At 47.3% G+C, this 26,857-nt stretch overlaps 3 protein-coding genes across 21 annotated transcripts in view; 2 read left to right on the top strand and 1 right to left on the bottom strand.

Moving 5' to 3' along the window:
- LOC146402378 (cell adhesion molecule CEACAM1-like) overlaps positions 1 to 15,463 on the top strand; it is a 29,914-nt gene extending 14,451 nt beyond the window's left edge. For 2 of the 7 annotated variants that reach the window (XM_084961095.1, XM_084961094.1), the window contains exons 5-7: positions 3,644 to 3,922; positions 5,154 to 5,277; positions 12,244 to 15,463. In XM_084961095.1, the coding sequence (XP_084817221.1) occupies positions 3,644 to 3,922; positions 5,154 to 5,277; positions 12,244 to 12,298 (458 nt within the window). In that variant the 3' untranslated portion in view covers positions 12,299 to 15,463. Of the gene's footprint in view, positions 1 to 3,643; positions 4,261 to 5,153; positions 5,278 to 12,243 lie in introns of those variants that run through there. The other 5 variants (XM_084961092.1, XM_084961090.1, XM_084961093.1 and 2 more) reach the window with 4 other exon arrangements.
- LYPD4 (LY6/PLAUR domain containing 4) lies at positions 13,360 to 26,376 on the bottom strand. Of its 5 annotated transcripts, none has more exons than XM_005655894.4 (5): positions 26,325 to 26,376; positions 14,990 to 15,147; positions 14,642 to 14,785; positions 13,895 to 14,221; positions 13,360 to 13,628 (listed from the first exon to the last, which is right to left on the bottom strand). In XM_005655894.4, the coding sequence occupies exons 2-5, from the start codon at positions 15,054 to 15,056 to the stop codon at positions 13,426 to 13,428; spliced, it is 741 nt and encodes a 246-aa protein (XP_005655951.1). In that variant the 5' UTR covers positions 15,057 to 15,147; positions 26,325 to 26,376; the 3' UTR covers positions 13,360 to 13,425. The 5 variants fall into 5 exon arrangements, with proteins under 5 accessions (XP_005655951.1, XP_005655949.1, XP_020948939.1 ...); XM_005655892.4 differs by lacking the exon at positions 26,325 to 26,376 and adding an exon at positions 18,271 to 19,202; XM_021093280.2 differs by lacking the exon at positions 14,642 to 14,785.
- On the top strand, positions 19,100 to 25,098 carry DMRTC2 (DMRT like family C2). Of its 9 annotated transcripts, none has more exons than XM_084961058.1 (9): positions 19,100 to 19,395; positions 20,617 to 20,844; positions 20,935 to 21,092; positions 21,375 to 21,451; positions 21,717 to 21,900; positions 22,057 to 22,183; positions 22,949 to 23,009; positions 23,164 to 23,338; positions 24,538 to 25,098. In XM_084961058.1, exons 1-9 carry the CDS (start codon positions 19,100 to 19,102, stop codon positions 24,648 to 24,650), a joined length of 1,419 nt encoding a protein of 472 aa, XP_084817184.1. In that variant the 3' UTR covers positions 24,651 to 25,098. The 9 variants fall into 9 exon arrangements, with proteins under 9 accessions (XP_084817184.1, XP_084817190.1, XP_084817191.1 ...); XM_084961064.1 differs by lacking the exon at positions 19,100 to 19,395 and adding an exon at positions 19,433 to 19,486; XM_084961065.1 differs by lacking the exon at positions 19,100 to 19,395 and adding an exon at positions 19,551 to 19,594.
- Positions 26,377 to 26,857: the final 481 nt, after the last annotated feature.

Genomic DNA, 26,857 nt, shown 5'->3' with positions numbered 1-26,857 from the left:
GTTCCCAGGCTAGGGGTCGAATCAGAGCTGCATCTGAGGCCTACACCACAGCCACAGCAATGCCAGATCTGAGCTGCATCTGTGACCTACACCTCAGCTGTGGCAATGCCAAATCCTTAACCCACCGAATGAGGCCAGGGATCAAACCCACATACCCGTGGACACTGTGTCAGGTTCTTAACCTGCTGAGCCACCATGGGAACTGCTAAAATTTTAAATTTATTTTAATTTTTGTCCATGGTACAAGCTAAGGGTTCTGCTTCATTTGTTTGTGTATATTCAGTTTTCCTGTTACCATTTTTTGAATAGATTTTTTCCCCATTGAATGGTCTTGGCATCTTGCTGAAAATCATGTGACCATATACCCTGGGATTTACTTCTGGGGTCTCTATTTCTATTCCATTGGTCTATATGTCTATCTTTATGTCAGACTCACATTATCTTGGTTACTGTAGCTTTGCAGTTGCTTTTTTGTTTTTTTTTTTTTTTGTCTTTTTTGGGTCGCACCTATAGCATATGGAAGTTCCCAGGCTAGGGGTGCAATTGGAGCTGTAGCTACCTGCCTACACACACAGCCACAGTCACAGGAACACCAGACCTGAGCCACATCTGCAACCTACACTGTAGCTCACAGCAACACTGGATCCTTTAACCCACTGAGCAAGGCCAGGGATCAAACCTGAATCCTCATAGATACTAGTTGGATTCGTAACCCACTGAGCCACAACAAGAACTCCCCCTGCAGTGACTTTTAAAATCAAAAAGTACGAGTCCTCCGATTTTGTTCTTTTTCAAGATTTATTTTAGCTGTTTGGGGTCCTTTGAGATTATATGTGACTTTTTGGAAATTTCAGTATCTGCATCATATTTCATTGGGATTTTGATAGGGATTGCATTGAATCTGTGGATCTCTTTGTTAAGTTGTCATCTTAACAATATTACATCTTCCCATCCATGAACACAGATGTCTTTCCATTTATCCATGCTTCTTTAATTTCTTTTCTTTTTTTTGCGGGGGGGCAGGGAGGCTGCCTCCATGACATGGAGAAGTTCCCAAGCCAGGGATCAAACCCATACCACAGCAGCAACTCAAGCCATAGCAGTGACAATGCCAGATACTTAACTCACTGCACCACCAGGGAACTCCTATCCTTCTTCTTCCAGCAAAATTCTGTAGATTTTTTTTCTTTAAGATTTTTATTATCTTGGAGTTCCCATTGTGGCACAGCAGAAACGAATCTGACTAGGAACCATGAGGTTGCAAGTTCGATCTCTGGCTTCGCTCAGTGAGTTAAGGATATGGTGTTGCCATGAGCCATGGTGAAGGTCGCAAACTCTGCTCGGATCCTGCATTGCTGTGGCTGTGGCCAGCAGCTGTATCTCCGATTCAACCCCTAGCCTGGGAACCTCCATATGCCATGGTGTGACCCTAAAAAGCAAAATATATATTTTTTTATTATTTTTATTGTAGTTGATTTACAATATTATGTCAATTTCTGCTGTACATATATACAGCATACATACATATATATATATATACACACACACATTCCTTGCAGTCATATATATGCATTCTTTTTCTCACATTATCCTCCATCATGTTTCATCAGAAGTGGCTAGACATAGTTCCCTGTGCTACACAACAGGATCTCATTGCTTATTCACTCCAAATGCAAGAGTTTGCATCTTCTAACCCCAAACTCCAAATCCATCCCACTCCCTCTCTCTTCCCCTTGGCAACCACAAGTCTGTTCTCTACATCCATGAGGTTTTTTTTCTATAGATAGGTTTATTTGTGCCATATATTAGGTTCCACATGTAAGTGATATCATATGGTATTTGTCTTTCTCCTTCTGACTTACATCACGTAGTATGAGAAGCTCTAGTTCCATCCATGTTGCTGCAGATGGCATTATTTTGTTCTTTTTTTGGCTGAGTAGTATTCCACTGTGTATGTATACCACATCTTCTTAATCCATTCATCTGTTAATGGACATTTAGGTTGTTTCCATGTCTTGGCTATTGTGAATAGTGCTGCAATGAACATAAAGGTGCATGTATCTTTTTGAATGAAAATTTTGTCTGGATGTATGCCCAGGAGTAGGATTGCTGGGTCATATGGTAGTTCTATATTTAGTTTTCTGAGGTACCGCCATACTGTTTTCCATAGTGGTTGTACCAATTTACATTCCCACCAACAGTGAAGGAGGGTGTAGATTTCTATGTCCGTTTTTTGCCTCACTAAATTTATTCCTAAGCATTTTATTTCTTTAGATGGTATTGTATATGCAATTGTTTTATTGATTTTTCTTTACAGGTAATTCATTGTTAGTGTAGAGAAACAGAACTGATTTTTGTCTGTTGTGTATCCTGCAACTTTGCTAAGTTCACTTATTAGTTCTAACAGTTTTTTGTGGAATATTTAGGTTTTTCTTTCTTTCTTTCTTTCTTTTTTTTTTCTTTTTGAGGCTGCACACATGGCATGTGGAAGTTCCCAGGCTAGGGGTCAAATTGGAGCTAGAGCTGCTGGCCTACACCACAGCCACAGCAATGCCAAATCCAAGCCACATCTGGGACCTACGCCACAGCTCACGGCAACACCAGATCCTTAACCCACTGAGCAAGGCCAGGGATTAAACCTGCAACCTCATGGTTCCTATTCGGATTCGTTTCTGCCGTGCCATGAATAGGAACTCCAAGGTTTTTCTACATGTAAGGTCATGCTGTCTGCAAACAGACATAATTGTACCTCTTCCTTGCCAATTTGGATCCCTTCTATTTCTTTTTCTTGCCTAATTGTTCTGGCTTGGACTTCTGTTCTGTGTTGAATAGCAGTAGTGAAAGTGGCGTCCTTCTCTCCTTCTTGATCTTAGAGGAGAAGCTTTCAGTGCTTCACCATTGAGTGTGAAGCTAGCTCTGGGCTTTTCATATAATAAGCCCTTTGTTTAATAGCAGGAATTTCCTTCTATTCCAAGGGTGCCAATATTTTGTGAAACTGGCACTATGTCTCCAGAGATTTCTTTCACTGTGATAATCACTCTACAGATTAGGAAGTACAAGTTCTCTTTAGAGCAAGAAACCCTTGAGATTGGAAGCTGTTCAATTCCTCGGATGACAAAGCCAGGGCAAGGCCATCCATGTTCACTAATAATTTAACAGAAAGTAAATACCTTCTCTATTTTATGTAAAGCTGCCTTTACACCAAAGATGGACAGAGCTGGCAAGCCTGCCTTCCTCAACACATACAGAAGTGAATATGAGGCGTGGGGCCTGACCTTTTAAAGTCACAGAAGTTCTAGAAAAGAATCACATAGGAATCCATTGGGAAAATTCCACTTGACATTAAGTTTGCTGGACTGTGGGCTGAGAAGATGTTCCTAGTGCTGAGACTACAGAGATGTCGAGGGGACTGGTCAGGGCTCATCTCGGGGGACCTGGAGGTCTGAGAGGAGGTGCTGCCCTCTCCTTACACTTCCTCCATGAGGAGAGACCCAAGACCTTGTTCACGGGGTCAGGGCCATCCTCTGAGTCGCCTTTACAGAGGTCACTGGGCCCCAGGAATGGCTGAGGTCTCTGAGGAAGGAGCGTGGCCCCCGGCCCCAGACACACTCGCCGCCAAGTCACCTCCTCTGTTTCTCCGCAGACCCAGTGGCAAAGCCCATCGTCGAAGCCAACAGCACCACCGTCACAGAACACGAGGACACCGTGGTCCTGAAATGCCTCACAAATGACACCGGGGTCGCCATCTCCTGGTTCTTCAATGGCCAGAGTCTACTGCTCACAGAGAGGATGGAGCTGTCCCAGGACAACGGCACCCTCACCATAGAGCCCGTCAGGAGGGAGGATGCTGGGCATTATCAGTGCGAGGCCTCCCACCTGGGCAATTCCAGCAAAAGTGACCCCCTCAGGCTGGATGTGAAATGTGAGTGACCCTACCTCCCCCACTTCCTCCACATGTCCTTCACTGGCAGGGGTGAGGGACTGAAAGTGACGGCAGCCTTGAGGAGCTGGGCCCCTCCTTCAGAGCCTCTAGAGCAACGCGGATGAGAATGCGAATGAGAAGATTTTTATAGTTTGGATTCTGATGTGCCCTAGATGGTTGATCTTCAGCAAGATAGTCGACCACCTGAGCCTCAGTTTCCTCATCAGTGAAACTGGACTAGAACAGCTGGATCTTAGGCTGTGGTGAGGATATTTAATGGGACGAAAGCTCTTCGTGTCATACACAGAGCCAGGGCTCAATAAATGCTATCAAGTAGCGTTACTGTTCTCATTAACATAGCTGTTAGGAGCTGTAAATTCAAGCAGAACTTAGATACAGTGGAACCACTTACCACTTCCGTGACCTCCACTGATTTGTTTAAGCACTCTGCAGATCAGACCTATGCATGCACGCTGGGAATGAGCCCTCTCCCTCATGGGGATGGATCAGAGGGGAGAGATATAAAGGATTTCCCCCATGCCAGCCACACGGCAGGACCTGAAAACAGTCAGCTATTATTATTACTCATCAGCGTTTAGTGGACTGTTGAGGGCCTGCCCTCTAAAACCATCAAGAGTGATGGAAAGGTGGAGTTCCCGTCGTGGCTTAGTGGTTGACAAATCATGACTAGGAACCATGATGAGGTTTCAGGTTTGATCCCTGGCCTCGCTTAGTGGGTTAAGGATCCAGTGTTGCCATGAGCTATGGTGAAGGTTGCAGATGTGGCTCGAATCCCGCATTGCTGTGGCTCTGATGGCAACAGCTCTGATTAGACCCCTAGCCTGGGAACCTCCATATGCCACGAGTGCAGCCCTAGAAAAGGCCAAAAAAAAAAAAAAAAAGAGTGATGGAAAGAAGGAACAAAAGGAAGGAGCATAGCTTGAGAGGAAAATTGACCTTAAAGGAAAATGAACAGGATGCAGAACTGGCTACATATGGGGGAATGTAGAATTAGAGCAAGTCCAAGGTTCCAAATATGAGAAAGAGAAAATGATGCAACCTCCTGCCGCGGGAGAGTCCGGAGGAGGACATTGCGATAACAAAACACACACATCACACTCAGACCTCAGGGCATTTCCTTCCACCCTAAGCAGGCCCCCTCCCCTGGAAGCCTTGTGGTTTTCCTTCCAGGGACTCAGCCTTCACCTCCCCCTTTCTCTTCTCCTTTCAGGTAAAAAAAAAACCTGCCCAACCTTCAGTGTGGAGGTCATTATCCTCATCGTGATTGGGGTCCTGGTTAGGGTGGCTCTGGTGGCCACCCTGGGGTGTTGTGTTTTCCTCACAAGGATCAGGAGGTATGATGGCATTTCCTAGATGCTGCTTCTATCCCTCAGGCTGATCCCAGGTCAGGAGGAAGGACACCCGCCCTCGGATTCTGAGCCTGGCTTTCCACAGCCTCCCTACTTCCCCCTGGAGATTCCCTCTCATTCATCCACTCCTCCCTCACCAGCTGCTGATCTGAGGGCTTCTCAACAGCTTTCTCATCTATAAATTAGCACATGTAAGTCCCCCTCCTACCCTCCATACTCAAGTGTTGTCCTGCTTCTCTGAGCAGACCTGCAGCTATGCTGGCAAGTAGTAAGTGCTCAGCAAATTGTACCTCCTGCTATTTATTTAAATCCAACCACCCTTGAAGTTCCCGTTATGGCTCAGTGGGTTAGGAACCTGACTAGTATCCTTAAGGATGCAGGTTCAATCCCTGGCCTCACTCAAGTGAGTTAAGGATCCAGTGTTGCCATGATCTGTGGCATAGGCCAGCAGCTGCAGCTCCAATTCCACCCCTAGCCTGGGAACTTCCATATGCCATAGGTACAGCCCTAAAAAAGCAAGTAATAATAATATTAATAATTAACTAATTAAGTTCAACCACCCTGATGAGGGGGATTTATAGCCTCAGAATCTGAGGGTGGTCCTGGCCAAGTTCACACAGAAAAGACAAGCCACCTGGACAGGCCAGGTCAAGTCAAATGCTCCCACGTGGCAGATGCATTAACCACAGCCCATGGTGTGTAGGATGGGAGAACATGAGCCTGGCCAGGATGGCAGGTCTCAGACGATCTTTACACCTCTTTCCAGGCAGATAGAGATAGAGAATGAGGCCACTGTTGCCATTCAGCATCTCCTGGCCTGAAGGGCAGGTCTGGCCTCAGCAGAGCCACTACAGTCACCAGATCCAAGACACCCAGGCTCCCTAGGTGTCCTCCCCACATGCTGACCCTGCTTTCCTCTGAGGCCCTGACCCTTCCGCTCAAAGCCTGTGGTCCGAGTCCTTTCCTGGATCCTTTTTCTCTTCTCTAGCCGCTTTCTCCTGGACCCCCATCAGCCTATGAATCCTTCCCCTCTGGGTCCGGGACAGATGTGGCTTCTTAAGGACCTTCCTCATTTCCTCCCTACTGGCCTGTCCCCTCCTAAACTGCATTGGTGGAGAAAGGAGGTCTCTACCCCCTGCTTGGAAAAGGGAACCTCCTTGTCCCATATTCTGACCAAAACTGTGACCTCCTCCCACACCCCTTCACAAATAGTCTTGACCTTTTCCTAGGGCCAGTGGCCAGCATGACCTCAGAGAGCACCAGCTCCCAGTGTCCACTCCTGGTGAGTGCTCAGCTCAGGAGCAGCTGAGAGCCCCTGATCCTGCCTTGCCATGTCTCCTCCAGTGAGACACCCCCAGAGCCTCTGACGCATTCCCTGGGGGGCCCCACCTGGCTAGTCTGCATGACATATGGGTTCTGAGTCATGGGTCACCTCCTAGCCCACACTGGACCCTAAAATTGCCAAAGGGTCTCTCCTCAGGTGGTGCTCCTTCTCACTGGTTCTCTGGAAGCTGGACCCCCAGCCTCTCCTGGCTGGATGGGCCTAAGCTTCCTCACACCCCTGGTGCTAACTCCTGTCTCTGCTCCCAAAACCTAAGCTTTACATCATGACTTAGCACTAAGATATTCCTTATCTCAGAACATACAATGTCAGGTTAAAAAAGGTGGCACCTCTTGTGATTTCCTGTTGCTACTTTAGCAAATTATCACAAATTGCTGTATAAAAGAACACAAATCAAGATGTCATCATAGCCCTGTTCTTTCTGGAGGCTCCAGAGGAGAGTTTCTTTTCTTGCCTTTTCCTTGCTGCCTGCTTTCCTTGACTTGCGGCCTCTTCTTCCATCGTCAAAGCCAGCAGTGTCGCATCTTGAGGTTTCTCTGTGTTCTGCTTCCATCATCTCCTTTCCTGGTTCTGCCTCTCTTGCCTCCCTCTTTCACGTATATGAAAGGACCCTTGTGATTATATTGGGCCCAGCCGGATAAACCACCATAATCTCCTAATCACATGATCCTTAATTTAATCTGTAAATTCCCTTTTTCATGGGACATATTCACAGATTCTGAGAGACATTTTTGAGGGCCCCTTGTTCTGTCTACCACATCTCTCAAGGCTATGGTCATCACCTTCTCTCACTACAAACTGCTTATGGGCAACCTGGAGTTGCTCATCCTGATGGTGGGGCAGGTCCTGTAATGATGTTCACAGCTCCTTACTGCCTCTGAGGCATAGAGGCAGAGGCCAGTCGATACTCCCTGAGGTCCTCTCCACCTCTTACTTATGAGTAATAATCAGATGTGGGGTTTTTTGTTTGTTTGTTTGCTTGTTGCTTTTTTAGGTCCACCCTGCTGCATATGGAAGTTCCCAGGCTAGGGGTCGAATCAGAGTTACAGCTGCCAGCCAACACCACAGCCACAGCAACACCAGATCCTTAACCCACTGAGGGGGGCCAGGGATTGAACCTACATCCTCAAGGATACTAGTCAGATTCGTTTTCCCCTGCACCACAACGAGAATTCTAATACTCAGTTGTTAAGAATGAAAAGAAAGCAGAGGAGAATCCCTTGGGTAGTTGGTGTTCGTCAGCACCACGGACAGCGTCTCCATGATGCTCATCCATTGAGCTGCAGCAGGAAGGACAGAAAGAGAACTAAAGGCTGGAAATACCACCCATTTCTATTCTTTCTTTGAGGAAGATGCAATAAGGCAGAATTTTAAGGGATTACCCTGTTTTCTCTAATTTATAAGCAGCGAGCCCTTTGCACATTACTTTTTGGTACATACTTTACAACTGACCATATGGCAAGGCTGTACCCAGAGTGTGGCCCTGGGGAGGCTGATAGCTTGCTCTGACCTCTAAGCTTGCTCTGACCTCTAAGGGAAACTTCCCTGCTCCCCACCCACCACCACCACCACACCACCACCCCGACAGTCAGGCAACTGACTTGCTTATAGTGTAGGGAATGTTTCATGATTAATTTCTGACCCTTGGTGCCTGACTTTGGAAACACACCCATCACCCAGCCTGGAGCACTCCATGAGCACACTCTCTTGTTCCCCCCCACCCCAGCTAAGCCCCCACCCCAAGGCAGCAGGGCTGAGAAGAGCCCCTGGGCTACTCTCCCAGCTCCTCCAGGCTGAGCCACATGCCTAGTGTCCTTCCTAGCAGAGCAAACATTTTTCCCAAGGGACCCATAGGAAGACAAATATCCCAGGGTAGAACCTATCACCTGAGGGCTCCTCCATATGCCTGCAACCTCCCAAGTGAAGAGAAAAGACTGTGGTCCCCACAGTCATCCCATCTCCTTCATTCCCAGCTACATCCCACCCACAAAACCAACACTGACCCTCCAGACTCAAGCACTGCCCTTCCCAGTGGCTCAGGTCCAGCCTGTCCTCTCATGGTACCTAGGGTAAGGGTCATCTAGGTGCTCTTTTCTTTTCTTTTTCTTTTTTTATTTGGTCTTTTTAGGGATGCACCTGCAGCATATGGAGGTTCCCAGGGTAGGGGTCAAATCAGAGCTGCAGCCCCTGGCCTACACCACTGCCACAACAACACCAGATCTGAGCCACATCTGCAACCTACACCACAGCTCATGGCAATGCCAGATCCTTAACCCACTGAGCAAGGACAGGGATAGAACCCGAGTCCTCATGAATGCTAATCAGTTTCGTTTCTGCTGAGCCACCATGGGCACTCCTAGGTGTTTTTAACTTGATTAGTTCTTTGCTTCTGCTTTTGAGTTGGGTTCCTTTTGCTCTCATTTTTCTAGCTTCTTGTGGTAAGAACTTAGATTATTGATTTGAGATATTTCCCTCTTTTCCTGTAAGCATTTTGTTACATAAATCCCCCTCTCAGCACTACATAAACTGTATCTCACAAATCATGGTGCTTTATTTTTATTCAGTAATTAGTTTAACTGAATTTTTTTATTTCCTTTATGACTTCTCTGATCATTTGGAAATATGTTGTTTACTTTCCAAGTGTTTTGCAGATTTTCCTATTGTCTTTCTGTTATTGATTTCTATTGTGATCCTATTATTTAAGAGAACATATTCTGTTTGTTTAAATTACTTTAAATTTGGTTAGATTTTAGATATGACACTAAGCTAAGCACTAAAAAAAGTATAAATTGGGCATTTCTTCCTTTGGTCCTTCTTTAAGGGTAGGAAAGAAGGAAAAAATTCTTGTAGTCTTATTTCATCAGAGAGTGTTCTGATTTCCCCTTCATTCCCAAAGGATAATTTTGTCAGATATAGAATTCTTAGTTGACAGTTCTTTCATTTTAGCACTTGAAAAATGTGCTACTTTCTTCTGGCTTTCATGTTTTCAGGTACAAAATCTACTGTAATTTAAATTAGAGTTTCTGGGAGTTCCCATCGTGGCTCAGCAGAAATGAATCTGACTAGCATCTCTGAGGATGCAGTTTCGATCCCTGGCCTTGCTCAGTGGATTAAGGATCCAGTGTTGCCGTGAGCTGTGGTGTAGGTCACAGACATGGCTCGGATCTGGCGTTGCTGTGGCTGTGGCGTAGGCCAGCAGTTTCAACTCTGATTGAACCCCTGGCATGGTAACCTCCATATGCCCCAGGTGCAGCCCTAAAAAGACAAAAGAAAAAAATCAATATACTATACAAAAATCTATTACATTTCTATGAATTAGAAACAAATAGAAAAGGTAATTTTTAATTTTTTTTTTTTTTTGTCTTTTTAGGGCCGCACCCGAGGCATATGGATGTTCCCATGCTAGGGGTCCAAACAGAGCTGAAGCTGCTGGCCTACACCATGGTCACAACAACCCAGATCCGAGCTTTGTTTGTGACCTACACCACAGCTCATGGCAACACTGGATCCCCAACCCACCGAGCAAGGCCAGGGATCAAACCCGCAACCTCATGGTTCCTAGTTGGATTCATTTTCGCTTCGCCACCATGGGAACTCCGAAAACGTAATTTTTAAAGACATTAGTTATAGTAAAAAAAGTATAGATTTTTTTTTTTGTCTTATTGCTATTTCTTGGGCTGCTCCCGTGGCATATGGAGATTTCCCAGGCTAGGGGTCTAATCAGAGCCGTAGCCACCAGCCTACGCCAGAGCCACAGCAACAAGGGATCCGAGCCACATCTGCGACCTACACCACAGCTCACGGCAACGCCGGATCGTTAACCCACTGAGCAAGGGCAGGGATCAAACCTGCAACCTCATGGTTCCTAGTCGGATTCGTTAACCACTGCGCCACAATGGGAACTCCTATTTTTGAATAAATTAGCAAAAGACTTGTAAGATCCTAATGCAGAAAATTTTAAGCTTTACCGAAAAATATTAAGAAAGACCTGAATAAATGGAGAGATGTCATATGTTCATGGATTTAAAAAAATCTCAACTTCATAAATACATGAGCTAAATCTTCTATTAGTCAGTGAAATTCCAACCAAAATCGCAACAGAGTTTTCTTGGAACTTGACCAGCTGATCCTAAGTGTATATGGATGTGCAAAAGCCCAAGAAGAGACAAGATTTTCCCAAAGATAAAGAACAAGTGAGGAGGGAATGACTTGCTTTATCAGATATAAAGATTTATTATAAAGCTATAAGAATTGGGCGTACCCATTGCTGAACAAATTAAGAACCTGACCAGCATCCATGAGGATGTAGGTTCTATCCCTGACCTCACACAGTGGGTTAAGGATCCAGCGAGGCCAGGGATTGAACCCGAAACCTCATGGTTCCTAGTCGGATTTGTTTCCACTGCGTCACGACAGGAACTCCTTTTTTTTCTTTTTTTTTTATGAAGAGCCGTTAAAAAGCAAGTTCCAGGAGTTCCTTGGTGGCCTAGTGGTTAAGGATCTGGTGTTGTCACTGCTGTGGGTCAGGTCACTGCCATGGCACAGGTTTGATCCCTGACCCAGAAACTTCCATAGGACGTGGGCATGGCCAAAATAAAAATAAAATTTAAAAATAAAAAGCAAGTTCCATGGAGCATCCATCGTGGCACAGCAGAAATGAATCCAACTAGGAACCATGAGGTTGTGGGTTCGATCTCTGGCCTTACTTGGTGGGTTAAGGATCCAGTGTTGCCATGAGCTATGGTGTGGGTCGCAGACATGGCTCGGATCAGGCATTGCTGTGGCTGTGGTGTAGGCCAGCAGCTGTAGCTCTGATTAGACCCCTAGCCTGGGAACCTCCATATGTCGCTGGGGTGCAGCCCTAAAAAAAAAAAAAAAAAAAAAAAAGACAAAAATGAATGAGGTAACGCCCAGAAAATGTTTAACCTACAGTAAAAGTACCCTAAGTGTCAGCCTCCCTACTTCATATACAGTGCAGAGTTAAACTGATGCAGGTAAATGGCCTAGCACAGAAACTGTCCCTTCACTAGTCTCCTCTCCAGTACTACCCTAACTTCAAGGCCTGAAGTTGCAAGGTAGGTATATCTGCTGCCCTCTTATGGCCAAAGATGGAAATTACACTGTCCTCCTCTCCAGGCTCCTGCAACGTGAACTTTGGGTAAAAACCAGCCACCCCCAGTACAGCACATTCCTCTTTCCTCCTATTTGCCAATTTTCACAAAGAAACAACTATTGGGCAGAGTAAATCCTCTGAGGTCTCCAAATATCTCAGTAAAAATTCCCTCAGTAGGGGCAGAGATCTACATAGGAGGCAAGAGGGATTCTACTCTGAGCAGGTCATTTAACCTCCCAGAGCCAATTTCTTCCTTGCAAAATAGGGATAAAACCTGTCCCACTGAGGTCTTATGAAGATTAAATGAGATCCTGTATATGAAACCCTAGCCAGATCCTAGCACAGTATCTGACACATACCAAATAGGCAGTCAGTAGGGTTTTCTTTCTAATATTATTGGAGTATAGTTGATTTACAATGTTGTATTAGTTTCAGGTGTACAGCAAAGTGAATCACTTATACAAATACATATATATATATTCTTTTTCCTGTCTAGGTTATTAAAGAACATTGAATGGACCTCCCTGTGCTATACAGTATGTTCTTATTAATTAATTACCTGTTTTATGTATAGCAGTGTGTATATGTTAATCCCATCCTCCTAACTTATCCCTCCTCACCATGGTTTCCCCTTTGGTAACCATAAGTTTAGTTTTGAAATCTGTGAGTTTTTATGTTTTTCAAATAAGTTTTTTGTATGATATTAGATTCCACATGAGTTATGTCACATTTGTCTTTGTCTTATTTTGCTTAGTATGATAATCTCTAGATCTATCCATGTTGCTTCAAATGGCATTATTTTGTTCTTTTTTATGGCTGAGTAATAATCCATTGCATATATGTACCGCATATTCTTTATCCACCCCTTAATCTATGAGCATTTAGGTTGCTTCCATGTCTTGGCTATTGTAAATAGTGCTGCAATGAATATTGGGGTGCATGTATCTTTTCATATTATGGTTTTCTCTAGATATATGCCTGGGGTGGGATTGCTGGATCATATGGTAGTTCCATATTTAGTTTTTTTAAGGAAACTACATACTGTTCTCCAAAGCGGTTGCACCAATTTACATTCCCACCAGCAGTGTAGGAGGGCTCCCTTTTTCCCCACACCCTCTCCAACATGTGTGTAGACTTTGATGATGGCTGTTCTGGCTGGTGTGAGGTGATACCTCATTTTGTTTTTTGTTTGCGTTTCTCTAATAATTAGTGATGTTGAACATCTTTTCACGTGTTTTTGCCCAACAGTGAGTATTTAAAAACTGCCCTGATGAGACATAGCTCTGATTCATAAGGCCTTCATCATAAAGGGGAGGAAATGGAGGCTCAGAAAAGGAGGAGATTTGGCAAAAATCTCTAAGTCAGTGGCTGAACCTAGGCTAGAGCTCAGATCCTCAGAAGGAGGAGAAAAAGGGGAGTGTTTGCATTCCTCCTGGATTCTGGGCATGAATGATTCTGTCAGTTTTCCTGTGGCGCTTGTCCCCCAAACCCCTGCTCATTTCATTGTAAGCACTACCCACTGCCCATCCCTCCCCTCCGCCTCCCTGGACACATCTGGCCCTCCTCAGACCTTCCACACCTCCATAACCCTCATGGACAACAGGACAAAGCGGAAAGGCAACTCTATAACTTTATTTGGCTATGTGAAGGGGTAAGTTTGTCTGGTCCAGCTAAATCATCAGTCCCTGAAGGCAAGCAGGAAGCCTAAGAGGATGCCCCCAGCAGAACTCCGACTAGAGGGCTCTGCACCAGCCAGCTGGGCCTTCTCTAAGATGTTAATGACCTCAGTGACTCTGATGCTACCGATATGGTGAAAATGGGCTAAAATTTTGGCCTGTTCACGAGCACAGCCCATGAAGAGGAAAGTGGTATTGAGAGATCCTGTAAGGAAAAGAAGGAGGAGTCATGGACACATTTAAGGCTCAAATGCCCTGCCCCTCCTTCCAGACACCCCTCACAAGCCAGGACACCTGCTCTCCCACCAAAGACTCAGGCACCAAGCACCTCCCTCCCTCCTCCTTGGAATTACATGCTGCTGCACCCCAGTCCCCTCTCTGAGTCCCACCCACCTCCCTCAGAGATGGGAAGGCACCAGACAGCACCTGACATAGAGCAGGCATTTGAGAAAAAAGTCTCTTTCCTCTCACCTGCCTGAAATTTCAAGGTGGAACTGTAACACTTAGTGGCACTGGTGGGGCAAGACTCAGTGGTGACAAAATTGGGGAGGCAACTCTTAGAGTGCTCACCAACACAAGTTGGGCAACTATGGGATGAAAATGCTAAAGTCTTAGAAGTGTTGGCTTTGAGTTTCACGAAATGATCCATGTCAGTGAGGTTATTGCAGAGATACGTCCGGCAGATACGGCTATAGGAGGCAATGGACAATCCTGGTGGTGAAATGAGGTAGGAAACTTGCGGAGGGTAAGATGCAGCTGGGCTGCAGCCTTTAAAACCCACCACTCCCCTTCTGGTCCCTGAAGAACAGAAGATTAGAGAGTTCTGATCAGTGTTGTTGGCCACACCCAATCCAACTTCCCACCCCAACCTTGTCACCCCCTTCCTGCTCACCCTGCCCCATCCCCAGCTTTGCCTCTCACCCAGTGTCCACTTGCTCCTCAGCTTCCCCAGATCTCTGTCCTGCCTCACTCCTCTCCCTGCAGGAGCATCTCTGCTCCTCTCTCCCTGGTATCTGCCTGATTCCATCCTGTCCCCTTCTCCAGCCCACACCACAACCAGCTGAGTCCTGACCCTCTCCTGCCAGGGTCTTGACATTGTTCACAAATATACAATGGGGTAAACATCTGGAACTTGAGTCCAGAGTCCCTGGGTGCTGGGAATGGAGGTGGAAGTCAGAAGAGCAAGTCAAAAAACTGGAGCAAAGTCATCCTGTTCACCTGTCTCGAAGAGCACCAGGGTCTCCTCACAGCCCTCATTCAGCTTGCACACCATGCTCCTCAGCAGAACCCACTGCCAGTTATGGAGGCTAACAGCTCTAAAGAGTGAAGCTGATGCTTCATAGCACAAGAGAGCTCCAGCCCCTAAAGAGAGAATGTTCTTCCAGTCATCTGCCCTGCACATCACCTCCTCAGAGCCCCTGAACAGATGATCAAGAGCTCAGCCTCCATAGATCCTGTCGCCCCAGGAACCCAGACACCAAGCTGTCCTTCCCCCGGTGACATCAACCCAGCCTCCCGCTCCCACCACCAAAAGGGTCCCTAAGCATCCAGCCCCACAGGACATACGAGGCAGAGTGGAGATGGCCCCCAGGAGACAGAGCAGCTGCACAGGGCACAAATGCCGGGGTCCCATGGTCCTGTGTCTGGGTCCTAGATGCTGGAACCAATTTCGTTCTAGGTCTTAAGCTTGGTTCTTGTCAGTCCCCGCCTCTGGGTCACTGTTTCTGGAGCAGAAAGTTGATTGTCAGTTTCTGTGACACAGGCTCCCTGCTGAGACCTACAGGGACACAGGTCTTCTCATCTCCATAGTGTCCCCTCCAACCCAACCTGAACCCACCACATTAGCTTCTCAAATCCTGACTCTCACTCTCCTGCTTAGGTTCTGCCATTGGACATGGTGCTGAGCAGAGAATACTGGCTTATTCAAAGGATCACTACTACATAGGCGGTTCTCCATCCAGAGACAATGAAATCAGAACAAGAGATGCCTGTGGGAGTTAACTAAAATATTACGAAATAACTCTTTACTCAAAAAAGAAATTAAAGGAGTTCCTGTTGTGGTTCAGTGGGTTAAGAACCCAACATAGTGTCTGTGAGGATGCCCGTTCAATCCCTGGCCTCACTCAGTAAGTTAAGGATCCAGCACTGCCACAAGCTGCAGTGTAGGTCACAGATGCAGCTCAGATCAAGTGTTGCTATGGCTCTGGCATAGGCCAGCAGCTGCAGCTCCAATTTGACCCCTAGCCTGGGAACTTCCATATGCCATAGGTGCGGCTGTAAAAAAGAAAGAAAGAAAGAAAGAAATTTAAAAGTATTTAGAACTGAATAATAGCAAAAATACTACACTACACGTTTCACACACACACACACACACACACACACACACACACACATGCATGTAAAATCTGATGAAAACTGAATAAGGTCCAAAATTTAGTTAAGAGTACTCTATCAATGTCAATTTCCTGCTCACATACTACAGTTATACAGAATGTCCCTATGGGAAACCACAAGAAGGGTTTAAGGGACATTATATATTTTTGTAACTTCTTGTGAGCCAGAAATCATTTCACAATCAAAAGACTTTTTCTGGAGTTCCCTGGTGGCTCAGTAGGTTAAGGATCAAGCACTGTCATTTTTTTGGCCACCTGAAGCATGTGGAAATTCCCAGGCCACAGATTGAACCCAGTCACAGCAGCGACCTGAGCCACTGCAGTGACAACACCAGATCACTAACCTACTGCACCATAAGGGAACTCCCTAAATCAGTATTTAGAAGTAAATTTATAATTTAAATATATTTATCAGGAAACAAAAAAAGCATTTAAAAATGTTTATGGGAGTTCCCGTCGTGGCGCAGTGGTTAACGAATCCGACTAGGAACCATGAGGTTGCGGGTTCGGTCCCTGCCCTTGCTCAGTGGGTTAACGATCCGGCGTTGCCGTGAGCTGTGGTGTAGATTGCAGACGCGGCTCGGATCCCGCGTTGCTGTGGCTCTGGCGTAGGCCGGTGGCTATAGCTCCGATTCAACCCCTAGCCTGGGAACCTCCATATGCCGCGGGAGCGGCCCAAGAAATAGCAACAACAACAATAACAACAACAACAAAAAAAAAAAGACAAAAAAAAAATGTTTATGAATTAACTCAAGAAGTTATATAAGGGGCAAGAAAGCATTCCCCTCAAAAGAGGGATAGAAATAAAGATGATGACAGAAATCAATGAAACAGAAAACAACAAAAAATTATTACAAAAAACTGACATTCATTCTTAGACAATATTAAGATAATTATCCAGCAAATCTAGTCAAGAGAAAAAAAAAGAAGATGCAAATAAAATACAGAATGAAAAATAGGAATTAACAGACATTATGTGTTCGAAGAATAATAAAATTGTCCTTAACAAAACTCTACACTTATAAACTTGAGAACCCAGATAAAGTGGGTAAGTTTCTAAAACTTAAGAAGAGCATACGCAATGTCTTAAACCAATGAGAATGAACAAGGATCTCAGGCAAATTGACAAAAGAGAGAGAGAAGGAATAATCCCAGTAGGGAAATGGGCCAAGCATATGAAGAGGCAATTCTCAGAAAGGCTAACAAGCTTGTGAAGAAACAGTCAAGCTGGAAAACAGTCAGAGAAATGCAATGTATCCAAATGTGCGGCCCTAGAAAAGACAAAAATAAAAATAAAAATAAAAAAGAAGCAACTAGTTAGAGGCACACATCACATACACATGGATGGATCATAAAAACAGTGCTGATTATTTTAAATAGTAAATAATACAACGTCACTTGCACAAATTAAAACATGCACATAAAACACTGCACATCTGGAGTTCCCGTCGTGGCGCAGTGGTTAACGAATCCAACTAGGAACCATGAGGTTGCGGGTTCGGTCCCTGCCCTTGCTCAGTGGGTTAACGATCTGGCGTTGCCGTGAGCTGTGGTGTAGGTCGCAGACGCGGCTCGGATCCCTTGTTGCTGTGGCTCTGGCGTAGGCCGGTGGCTACAGCTCCGGTTCAACCCCTAGCCTGGGAACCTCCATATGCCTCGGGAGCGGCCCAAGAAATAGCAACAACAACAACAACAGCAAAAAGCCAAAAAAAAAAAAAAAAAAACCAAAACAAAACAAAACAAAAAAACACTGCACATCTTGCAAGAACACACACACACACTAAAAAATATGTATTAGCCACCTGAAATTAGTGCCTACGGGAGAATAAAAAGTTTGAGAATAAAAGTGGGGAATCGAGGATTACTGGAAATAACTAAGACAGTGTAGGAAGTACAAAGTTCCCAGGTTTTGGACTCAAAAGTAGACCACAGTTGGAATCTTTACCTCTCCACTTACTAGCTGTGTGATCTTGTTCATCTTATTGAACTCATCTATAAAATCTATTAATAATATATCTCCTAGAGTCATTGTTGAAAATTAATAAGTTTACTTGTATAAAGTGCCAGGCAAGTGATAAAGCTCTCCAAAAATTTTAGTTCCAAGTTCCCATTATGGCTCAGTGGAAACAAATCTGACTAGCATCCATGAAGACACAGGTTTGATCCCCGGCCTCAATCAGTGGGTTAAGGATCCGGCGATGCCATGAGCTGTGGTGTAGATCAAAGATGTGGCTGGGATCCAGAGTTGCTGTGGCTGTGGTATAGGCCAGCAGCTACAACTCTGATTGGACCCTTAGCCTGGGAACCTCCATATGCTGTGGGTGCAGCCCTAAAAAAAGACCACTATCTGAAGGATCAAGGTCAACCTCTTTAGTTGGCATTCAAGCCTACCACACACCCACTCTCTGCCCCCCCAGACTGACCCCAAACAATCTTTCCAACATTCTCCTGTACCTCTCTCCCTTGCACAGCAGTCCAGCAAGAAGTCACTTCTGCCACCCTTTTGTGTCCAGACTACCTGACACACAGGATCTGTAACCCAGATCCTGTAGGAGACAGAGACCAGCAGAAAAGACCGGACACAGGAAGGAGAAAAGAAGGCTGGCAAAGGATCAAACAAAGGAGTTGGATCAAGCAGAAAAGATTGCACACACCAACTCGTAACACAAAACTACAGGACCCAGCAATCTGAGCACAAGCAGAGACACAATCAGAAGGGAGTGAAAAGAAATCCTCAAGAAAAGAGGGATGGAGTGAGTGGTTAGAGAAGATGCTACCCCTACAAAAGAGAAACCACAGAGAGAAGGAGGAGCAAACTATTGGAATGGAACCTGGCAGGGAAGCACACAATCACAAACGAGAGTGGCAAAAAAATGAGGAGTGGGTAGAGCACAAAGACCAGGTTCTCAGGGGAGAGGGGAGATAATCTCAGAGGCTGAAAGGGACAAAAGGAGACAGGGTGGGGCGCACAGAGAAAAGGGGACAAATAGGAGAGGGAGCGAAACTAAAAGGACAGAAAAACCACAGAATTGTCTTAGGAATCCAAGGGGTAGGGGGACAGACTATGACGGAAGGAGGCAGGTGAAGAAAGAGGTCCCCAAAATCAGCAGGATCAACAGGCAGAGACTCTGAGAGAAAGAAGTCAAACTTACGAAAATCGACACTGACACAAGAGATATAAGGGGCTTTACACGAGAGCATAGGACCAGGGAAGGTCACAGGGATCACAGGGTAGGGAGTATAAACGGAGAAGGGTAGATCAGTAGTTGAAACAGGGAAAGAAATGAGAGAAAACGTGGGCGTCCACGCAGGGAAGAGCAGTGCAGGCCAAATGGCGGGACTGCGCGTGCGCAGATGGGTCCGGGTCAACGCTCGACTGGGGAACCGGACGGCGGTTCCTGGGGGGCAGGGTCAGCCTTGTCCCTACGCGGTACTCGACGCCCCATTGGCCACCGCCTCCAAAGGGCTAAGCACAATCTGGGAAAGCAAATCACACGGGGAAGGAGAAGCGGCGCGGGACTCAACTCGACGCGCTATTGGCTGGCCTGGTAGTCCCCCGCGAGGAGAGGCAGCCCAGAGGTAAAAGGGTGGGCCATCAGTGCAGGATCTTAAAGTGCATTGGTTGCTCGCCTCCGCAGCTTGTAGCAGTACTTGAAGCTCATTGGTCCTTGTGAGAAGGGGCGGGAAAAGTGGCGCGAGAGTGGCCGTTCCTCACAGCACTGCCTCACGACTTCCTTTTACTTCCTCCTGTCTGAATCTGACTCTGCTGGAGGCTGTGGTAACCCAGGGCTGACACCACGAACACGCCCCCGCCGCTCCCGGTGCCTTCCCCTCCCTCTCTTGTGCTGGACCCCGGCCCCAGGCATCCCCTCGCCTCCCCCCTCGCGCTCCTCGCGCCCCCTTCGTCCCTCCCCCACCGCGCGGCCCCTCAGCGCGCTCCCGAGCCCGCCCCCTCCCTGGGACTCAGGATCGGGGCGGGGCCACGGGCCCTGCGTTTGGGGGGGCAGCTGCAGGAGGGGGTGCGCGAGGAACAGCTGCTTGGGGAGGCCAGGCGTGAGGCGAGTTGTTGGGAGAGTGCGAAGGCGCGTGAAGGCCCAGCGCTGTGCCTGCGCGAGTTTGTCTCAGTTTGGAAGGTGTATGGATACAAGAGAGAAATCTGGGCTGTAGGAGAGGGCTTTGGGCCTAAATCAGGGCCTGGCATGTGAAAGGGCCTCAGTAAACCTTTGCTGAGAGAATGATAATAATTCTTGAAGGTGGGACAAGGGATCCCTGAGAATGATATGGTTACTGCGGTGCAAGGGAGTGTTCTGATTAAAAGGGTGAAGTTCAAGGGGGAAATTGACTTGCAGGGCATTGAATTGAGGCTGAATATTGAAAGGGGATTATAAAGTATGTGTAGGAATTGGATAAATGCAGGAGGGAAGGATGATAATTGTTGAGGAGGCTGCCAGGGAAACTGTAGGAATGGGGTGCTGGTGGAAAGGGGTTATAAGAACTGTTGCAGGGGCGTGGGAGTGCACCAGTATGCCCAGTAGTGGGAATTGCCCCTGGGAAGGTACTGGTGAGCAGAGGAGAATAACATTTGGATCGAAAGATACATAAGAGGAGAGAGGTTCTGGAGAAGGAGGGATGACTAGGAAGGGAATAGTGAAGGGAGAAAGCCAGGGGAGAGTGGAAGGTGACAGCTGAGTCCTGGGGTGGGTGAAATGGAAAACCCTTCAGGTGTGGCCTCCCAGAAGCAAGAAGGCTGGTCAGGAGAGGGCCCATGTGGCCATCCTGACCCTCCACTCCCACCCCTAGATTCATGGAACCCAATGAAATGCCTGTTGTCCACCACTGCCCTTCAGACTCTGCCCCAGGAAGTGAGACCAGAACCCCCCAGGGAATGGAGCTTATCCCCAAGAGAGCTGTCAGTCGCTCTCCAACCTGTGCCCGCTGCCGCAACCATGGTGTCACTGCCCACCTGAAGGGCCACAAGCGCCTCTGCCTCTTTCAGGCTTGCGAGTGTCACAAATGTGTCCTCATCTTGTGAGTATGAGATCCAGGGAAGGGAGAGGATAAGCCTCATCTAAAAGGTGGCTGACTTGACTTAACTCGCCACCCTCCCCTCCTCTTTAGGGAGCGCCGAAGGGTCATGGCTGCCCAGGTGGCCTTGCGTAGACAGCAGGAGGTACAACTAAAGAGACACTTGGCTCAGGGACTGATGAGGAGAGGGGCAGCTCCTCCCAAAGCTCCCAGCTGTGTCAAGAAGGGAGTTGCTCAACCAGGCATCCATCGTGAGTATATCTGGCCAGGATCAGGGCAGGAATTTTGGCAGGGAAAGCATAAGTGGGGAATAGTCCCAGTTCTGCCACTGAATTGGTGTGTGACCTTTGTCAAGGTGTTTCTACTCTCTGGGCCTTACCCTCCCCAACTATATAATATGATCAAGTGTTGGGAGGAGGCAGTGAGATCTGTGGGCAGAAAAGGGACAAAGAGAGATAAGATTTCAGTTTGGGGTTGGGATAGGATGGCGGTCAGGAGAAAGAGCTCACCAAAGCTCTCCCAATTCCTCACAGCTGGAAAGGAGAACATAGCACCCCAGCCTCAGACCCCCCATAGGGCAGTCCCACTGGGACTGACACCCCCTGGCAAGGTAAGGAGAGCCTGGGCCCTGAGGGAGGGCCCCTACCTCTATCCTAGCCCCTACCCAGACCCCTTCCTCCATACCATCAACACCTGGCTTCTAAGTCCAGTGCTGACTTGCTGTATCAACTTGGGCAAATCACTTCTCATCCATGGGCAAAATGAGGGGGTGGGATTTAACAGCCCTTTAGGCACTGAAGTTTTGGGGTCCTACCCCCAACACAGAACATACCCAGCCTTGGACTGACTCCAGCCTACACCTCCTTCTCTTGTAGGAGAACTCCTGGGGGCCTCTGCTGCTCAGCCGTCCCCCAGAAGCCTTGCCTTTGCCCTGGACTCCAATGCCTCCGGGTCCTTGGAGCCCTGGACACTGGCTGTCTCCAGGCCTTTCCATGCCAACCCCAGTGGTATGCCGCTTATTATGCCAAGAACCTGCTGTCCCTCTGCATCCTTTCCCAGGTAAGATGAACTCAGCATTAATTCAACAGGTATTTGAATGACTATGTACCACTGTATCAGAGAGAGAAGAGGAAAAGGATACAGGGTAAGAAGAAGGGGGACAGAATACATGACCTCTGACCCCCTATATACTCTGCATTCTCTTGGCCTCATTAGGCTTTGACCCTGGCACTGCCCTCCGGCTGCCCACTCATGGGCACCTCCCAACCTGCACAGGATCTCGCCCAATACTGACGGCTTCTCTTTCTGGAGAATCCCAAGGGCCCTCTACCCTGCCCCAAACGTGAGTAGGGAAAAAGAATATGTGTTATGATGTGCCTAACTCTGTGCTGGACACTATCATAGATGATAAGGAAAAAGAAAAGGTCTCAGACTGATGGGTGAGGCAGAGCTCTCCTAACCCTGCCCTTGCCTAGCTGTGAACCTTTGTACAAATATCTTTATCTCTCTGAGCCTGTTTTCCTATCAGTAAATTGGATATACTGTTACCTCTTGGTAATAAAGAGAATTAGCAATAATATTTGGAAAACATCTAGCACAAAACCTTCGCCTTAAACAAACAGTGGCTATTAAATCCATTTAAACAAATAACATGGAGTTGAACTGCCTGCTGAGGTGAGGGGTTGGGGGGATATGATGGTGAGAGCCTCAGAGGCCTAGGAGAGAGGCCAGAGGCCACTAGAGAAAGCTTCCTAAAGGTGGGCCAAGCTGCTGCTCAAGTTCCATGGGGATTAGGGAACTAGGAGGGAAGGACACAAGACTCTGGAAGGACAAGAACAGTCATCCCAATCCCCCTAGATGTTTCATCAGGTTTTTTTATTTCCCATAATCCTCACAGTAGCCCTGGTAGGAGGAAGCTGACAGATTTTCACTTTACAGAAAACAGAGCAGGCCAAGACAGGAAGGGATTTGCCCAAGGTCACAAAGCCTAATGACCCAGTAGGCACTTAGATTCCCACATCAGAACATAGCAAAATCTGGCCCCTCTTTCCATGTGTACATGTCTGTCCATGTGTTTAATCCCCCTGGCATCGTTTCTTATTTCTAGATGCTCGACTCTGATACTTCAACCCTGTGGCACCCCAGACCCTCTTCTGCCGCAGCCACAGGTCCTGGGAAAGAAGTGGGATCCAGGACCCTGGGAGGAAGTTGGGTTTGGGAAGGGAAGAGTAGGGGATGATGAAGTACCAGGGACAGAGGGGTCAGCTGGAGGGTGGGGAGAAGTGGGGATTCCCAGTCTGCTTCTCCCTCTTTCCTTGGCAGGCCCCTGGAGCCTCTCGCCTGGCCTGGACCTCTGCCTCCTCAGAGCGGCAGCTGCAACAGGAGGCAGCCGAGGCTCTTGTGGGGCTGAAAGATTCATGTCAGACATCTCGCCTGACTCCTTCTGGCCCCTCCAGTCCTGCCTGGATCTCCCTGCTCCACCCTTGTGGCCCACCAGGTAACCTACTCCCTAAAAGGAGAGGATGTGATAGGCATGGCTGGGAAATGGAGGTACTGGTGTAAGCAGGGACTAAACAAGGAGATCAGGGAGTCAACAGGTTGGAAGATCCCAGGCCCCAAGCTTTTCAACCTAGTCCCTGGGACTACAATTGAGAGTTGTACAGTGAGTTCAGTCTACCCTTTCTATGCTCAAAAGCAAATGTTCAGTGCCCTGATGTCTAGGAAAATGAAGCCCTGAGAGAGGTAGGGACTTGCCTGAGGACATTAATAAGACAGTGGCAAAGCCTGGTCTCCTGACTCCAGCCCAAGCCTTTTTCTCTGGACCCAAGCTGCCTGCTGAAGTCTAGAGAGGTAACAAGGGTCTGGTGTGGAAGATTTGATAACTGCCTTCAAGGAACTTCCATTCTATTTGGGAAATCCAGATGCCTTCACAATGCTCAGTGACAAACCTGGAGAGAACTAGAAGACTCTTAGACATGAAAAATACCTATGCGGACAGAAAAGGAAGGCTGAGAATTCTCCTGTCCAAAATGGTGGGTTGGGGAGTTCCCATCATGGCTCGGTGGTTAACGAATCCAACTAAGAACCATGAGGTTGCAGGTTTGATCCATGGCCTTGCTTAGTGGGTTAAGGATCCAGCATTGCTGTGAGCTGTGGTGTAGTTCGCAGATGCAGCTCAGATCCCACGCTGCTGTGGCTCTGGCATAGGCCAGTGGCTACAGCTCCGATTAGACCCCCTAGCCTGGGAACCTCCATATGCCGCGGATGCAGCAGCAAAAGGACAAAAGACACACAAAAAAAAGGATGGGTTGGGCATGGTCTGTGGATGAGGAAACTGACCTGAGGGAACTGCTGGAACAGAAAGAGATGAGGTTGGAGGGGCTTCTCATCATGGAGGTCTGGCATGCCAGGCTTAGGTATCTAGACCAGCAGCTGTACATGAAGGGAGCCAGGGAATGTTTCTGAGCTAGGCAGGGACGTATTCAGAGACCCTGAGCTTTAGAAAGGTAAGTATGGTGGCTGTGATGAAGGGATTAGACAAGGCAAGACTGGAGGTGGGAAAATCACTGGCAAGGAAGCATTTGCTATAACCTAGGTAAACAAACATGGGCCTGGATTAAATGGGGTAAAAAAGAGGGTTTGCTGGGAATGGAGATGGACGTGACCTGGTCCTGCCCTCTTCCTTCCTGCCTGTAGCTCCTGCTGGAGGAAGAGGATTCCAGCCTGTTGGCCCCTCTCTCCGACCCAGTCCAGCCCCCTCCATGGCTCTGCACATTGGGCCTCTGGGGTCCATCTCCCTCCTAAGCTAGAAGCCCAAAGGTGGAGGCCTTGCTGGTACAGGAGGTAACAGCCTGAAGGCATTGCATATTTGGTATTTTACATATGGATTTATGCATGGAATTGAATGTAGTACAAGCTCCAGGCTTTTTTAAAGCTCTCTGGTGCTTTGTTAGCTTTTGGTTTCTTTTATAGCAGGGGCATTTCCTTGGCTAAAGGTGGATATTCTCTTACCCTCCTTGGTTCCTGGAACCTTTTAAAATTCCCCAACAAAGAAAGAGTTGTGCTATTTAGGCTAACCAGTATCTAAACTGATTTTTGCATGAATTCATGTTCCAGGATATTTATTTGACACATGATTCTGTACCTGTGCACTCATGGCTGTCTCTATGCATGTGAAAACAGAAGTATTTTCATTTCCTGTCTAGGTTTGTGTGACTCAGCCTAGAAATAAAGAAATAAACATATTGTTTTACATCACTTAGATGTGAAGACTGTTTGTTACTGCAGCCTAACCTATTCTATCCTGACAGAAAGAACTTGTTCAATTCATTTCCCAAAGTGAAAATCAGTTATTATTCAGTGACTACCACAAATATCTACAGACTTGGATTTCTTATTATGTCCAGATAAGAAAGAGTGGTAGAAGGGAGACAGTGGTTGATTCACTAATTCAATAATTGCCAGGTATAGACAGAGAGGAGCACAGACTGAAATACCTACAAGGCTAAGTGGATCGTATCAATAAGTAAAGGAGGCCAGAGGAGCCCTAGAAAACTGAGAAATGTATACCCTACCTATGGAGGCAGCTTCCCTTTTGGCCCTACCGCACTGTTGCCAGGCAGGAACGTGGGCTCAGTATCGCCATATCTTCTGATTTTTCAGTGGAAGCTGGAAGCCTAGATTTCTTTGTAAAACGTCTTAATTTTCAAATGTTGGCTGTTTTCTTGTTCTTTTTTGTAATCTCTAATTCTTTTTTTTTTCTTTTTTTTTCTTTTTTTTTTTTTTTGTCTTTTTAGGGCCGCACCCGCGGCATATGGAGGTTCCCAGGCTAGGGGTCGAATCGGAGCTGTTGCTGGCAGCCTACACCACAGCTCACTGCAACTCCAGATCCTTAACCCACTGAGTGAGTCCAGGGACCGAACCCGCAACCTCATGGTTCCTAGTCGGATTCATTAGCCACTGCTCCACGACGGAACTCCAGTAGTCACTTTTTTGTTTGTTTGTTTGTTTTTGTTTTGTTTTGCTTTATCTAGGGCCACTCCCACAGCATGTGGAGGTTCCCAGGCTAGGGGTCGAATCGGAGCTGTAGTCACTGGCCTATGCCAGAGCCACAGCAACATAGGTTCCGAGCCGCGTCTGCAACCTACACCACAGCTCACGGCAACGCCGGATCCTTTAACGATCGAACCCGCAACCTCATGGTTCCTAATCAGATTCGTTAACCACTGCGCCACGACGGGAACTCCAGTAGCCACTTTTAAAGACGGCAAATAATGGGGATCTCAGTGTCTCCATTTCATTTTTTTTTTTTTTCCTTAATGGAGTGACTAAAGCGCTGAAAAGGCAAGTGGACTGACTAATGCTGCACCGGTCAGTCAGGTAAATAAATCTAATTGGGCAAGATAAACCTAAAGATTCTGGTACTAGGAGGTAGAGCTGAATTCGACTCCGCCTCCTTGCCCATGCCCTTATATGTTCCTCACCTCCAGTGTCTCCTTCCCACTCCGCTCTCGCAGGTCTCGGCGAAGCAGTTTCCGCCCTAAGAAGGGTGGAGCTTCCGTCTCTGCTCTCGCGAGTACTGCTAGTCAGAGAAGTGAAGGTGGTGGCCACACTTCTCCCCTGCCCCACCTTGGACTCCAGGTCACAGTTCCGCCCTTACTAGCCCCACTTCCGGCCAGCCAAGCCACTACCAAAAAAAGGGTCATCCCGCCAGGGACGCCAGCGGCGGCGATTGCTCTCTCTTTCATGCCCACCCAACTTCCTATAATTTCTGCCAAGAAACACAATCTCCTCCGCCGTTCGTTCCATCCACGATCATCGCAAACAAAGCCAGATCCCTCCAGCTCAGGACTAGGGCGGGGAGAAACAAGCCTCCACCCTCACACCACGCCCTCCCACGTCTCAGAGGCGAAGCCCTTTTTGCCCTGAGAGAGGCGGAGCTGCTCGTTCGAATCCCACTCTCGCGATCTTTCGGAACTCTCGCGATAACAGTCGCCCGACTTGTGCGCCCGGGAAA

Source organism: Sus scrofa, chromosome 6 (genome assembly GCF_054392235.1).
Source record: "Sus scrofa isolate SSC_HxYL_T2T_F1_AM1 chromosome 6, Sscrofa_HxYL_maternal_Yorkshire_Landrace_v2.0, whole genome shotgun sequence".
Lineage (NCBI taxonomy): Eukaryota > Metazoa > Chordata > Mammalia > Artiodactyla > Suidae > Sus > Sus scrofa.
This window is presented reverse-complemented; position numbering and strand designations above follow the sequence as displayed.

Bases quoted from the DNA above. Each gene is read 5' to 3' on its own strand.
- LYPD4 (XM_005655894.4), bottom strand. From the start codon at position 15,056: ATGGGACCCCGGCATTTGTGCCCTGTGCAGCTGCTCTGTCTCCTGGGG. The intron at 14,786-14,989 runs GTATGTCCTGTG...TTCTCTCTTTAG, and splicing joins GGCCATCTCCACTCTGCCTC to GGGCTGGAGCTCTCTTGTGC. The intron at 14,222-14,641 runs GTGAACAGGATG...TCTGTTCTTCAG, and splicing joins CCTGGTGCTCTTCGAGACAG to GGACCAGAAGGGGAGTGGTG.
- DMRTC2 (XM_084961058.1), top strand. From the start codon at position 19,100: ATGAGAGAAAACGTGGGCGTCCACGCAGGGAAGAGCAGTGCAGGCCAA. The intron at 21,452-21,716 runs GTAAGGAGAGCC...CTTCTCTTGTAG, and splicing joins GACTGACACCCCCTGGCAAG to GAGAACTCCTGGGGGCCTCT. The intron at 21,901-22,056 runs GTAAGATGAACT...TGGCCTCATTAG, and splicing joins CCCTCTGCATCCTTTCCCAG to GCTTTGACCCTGGCACTGCC.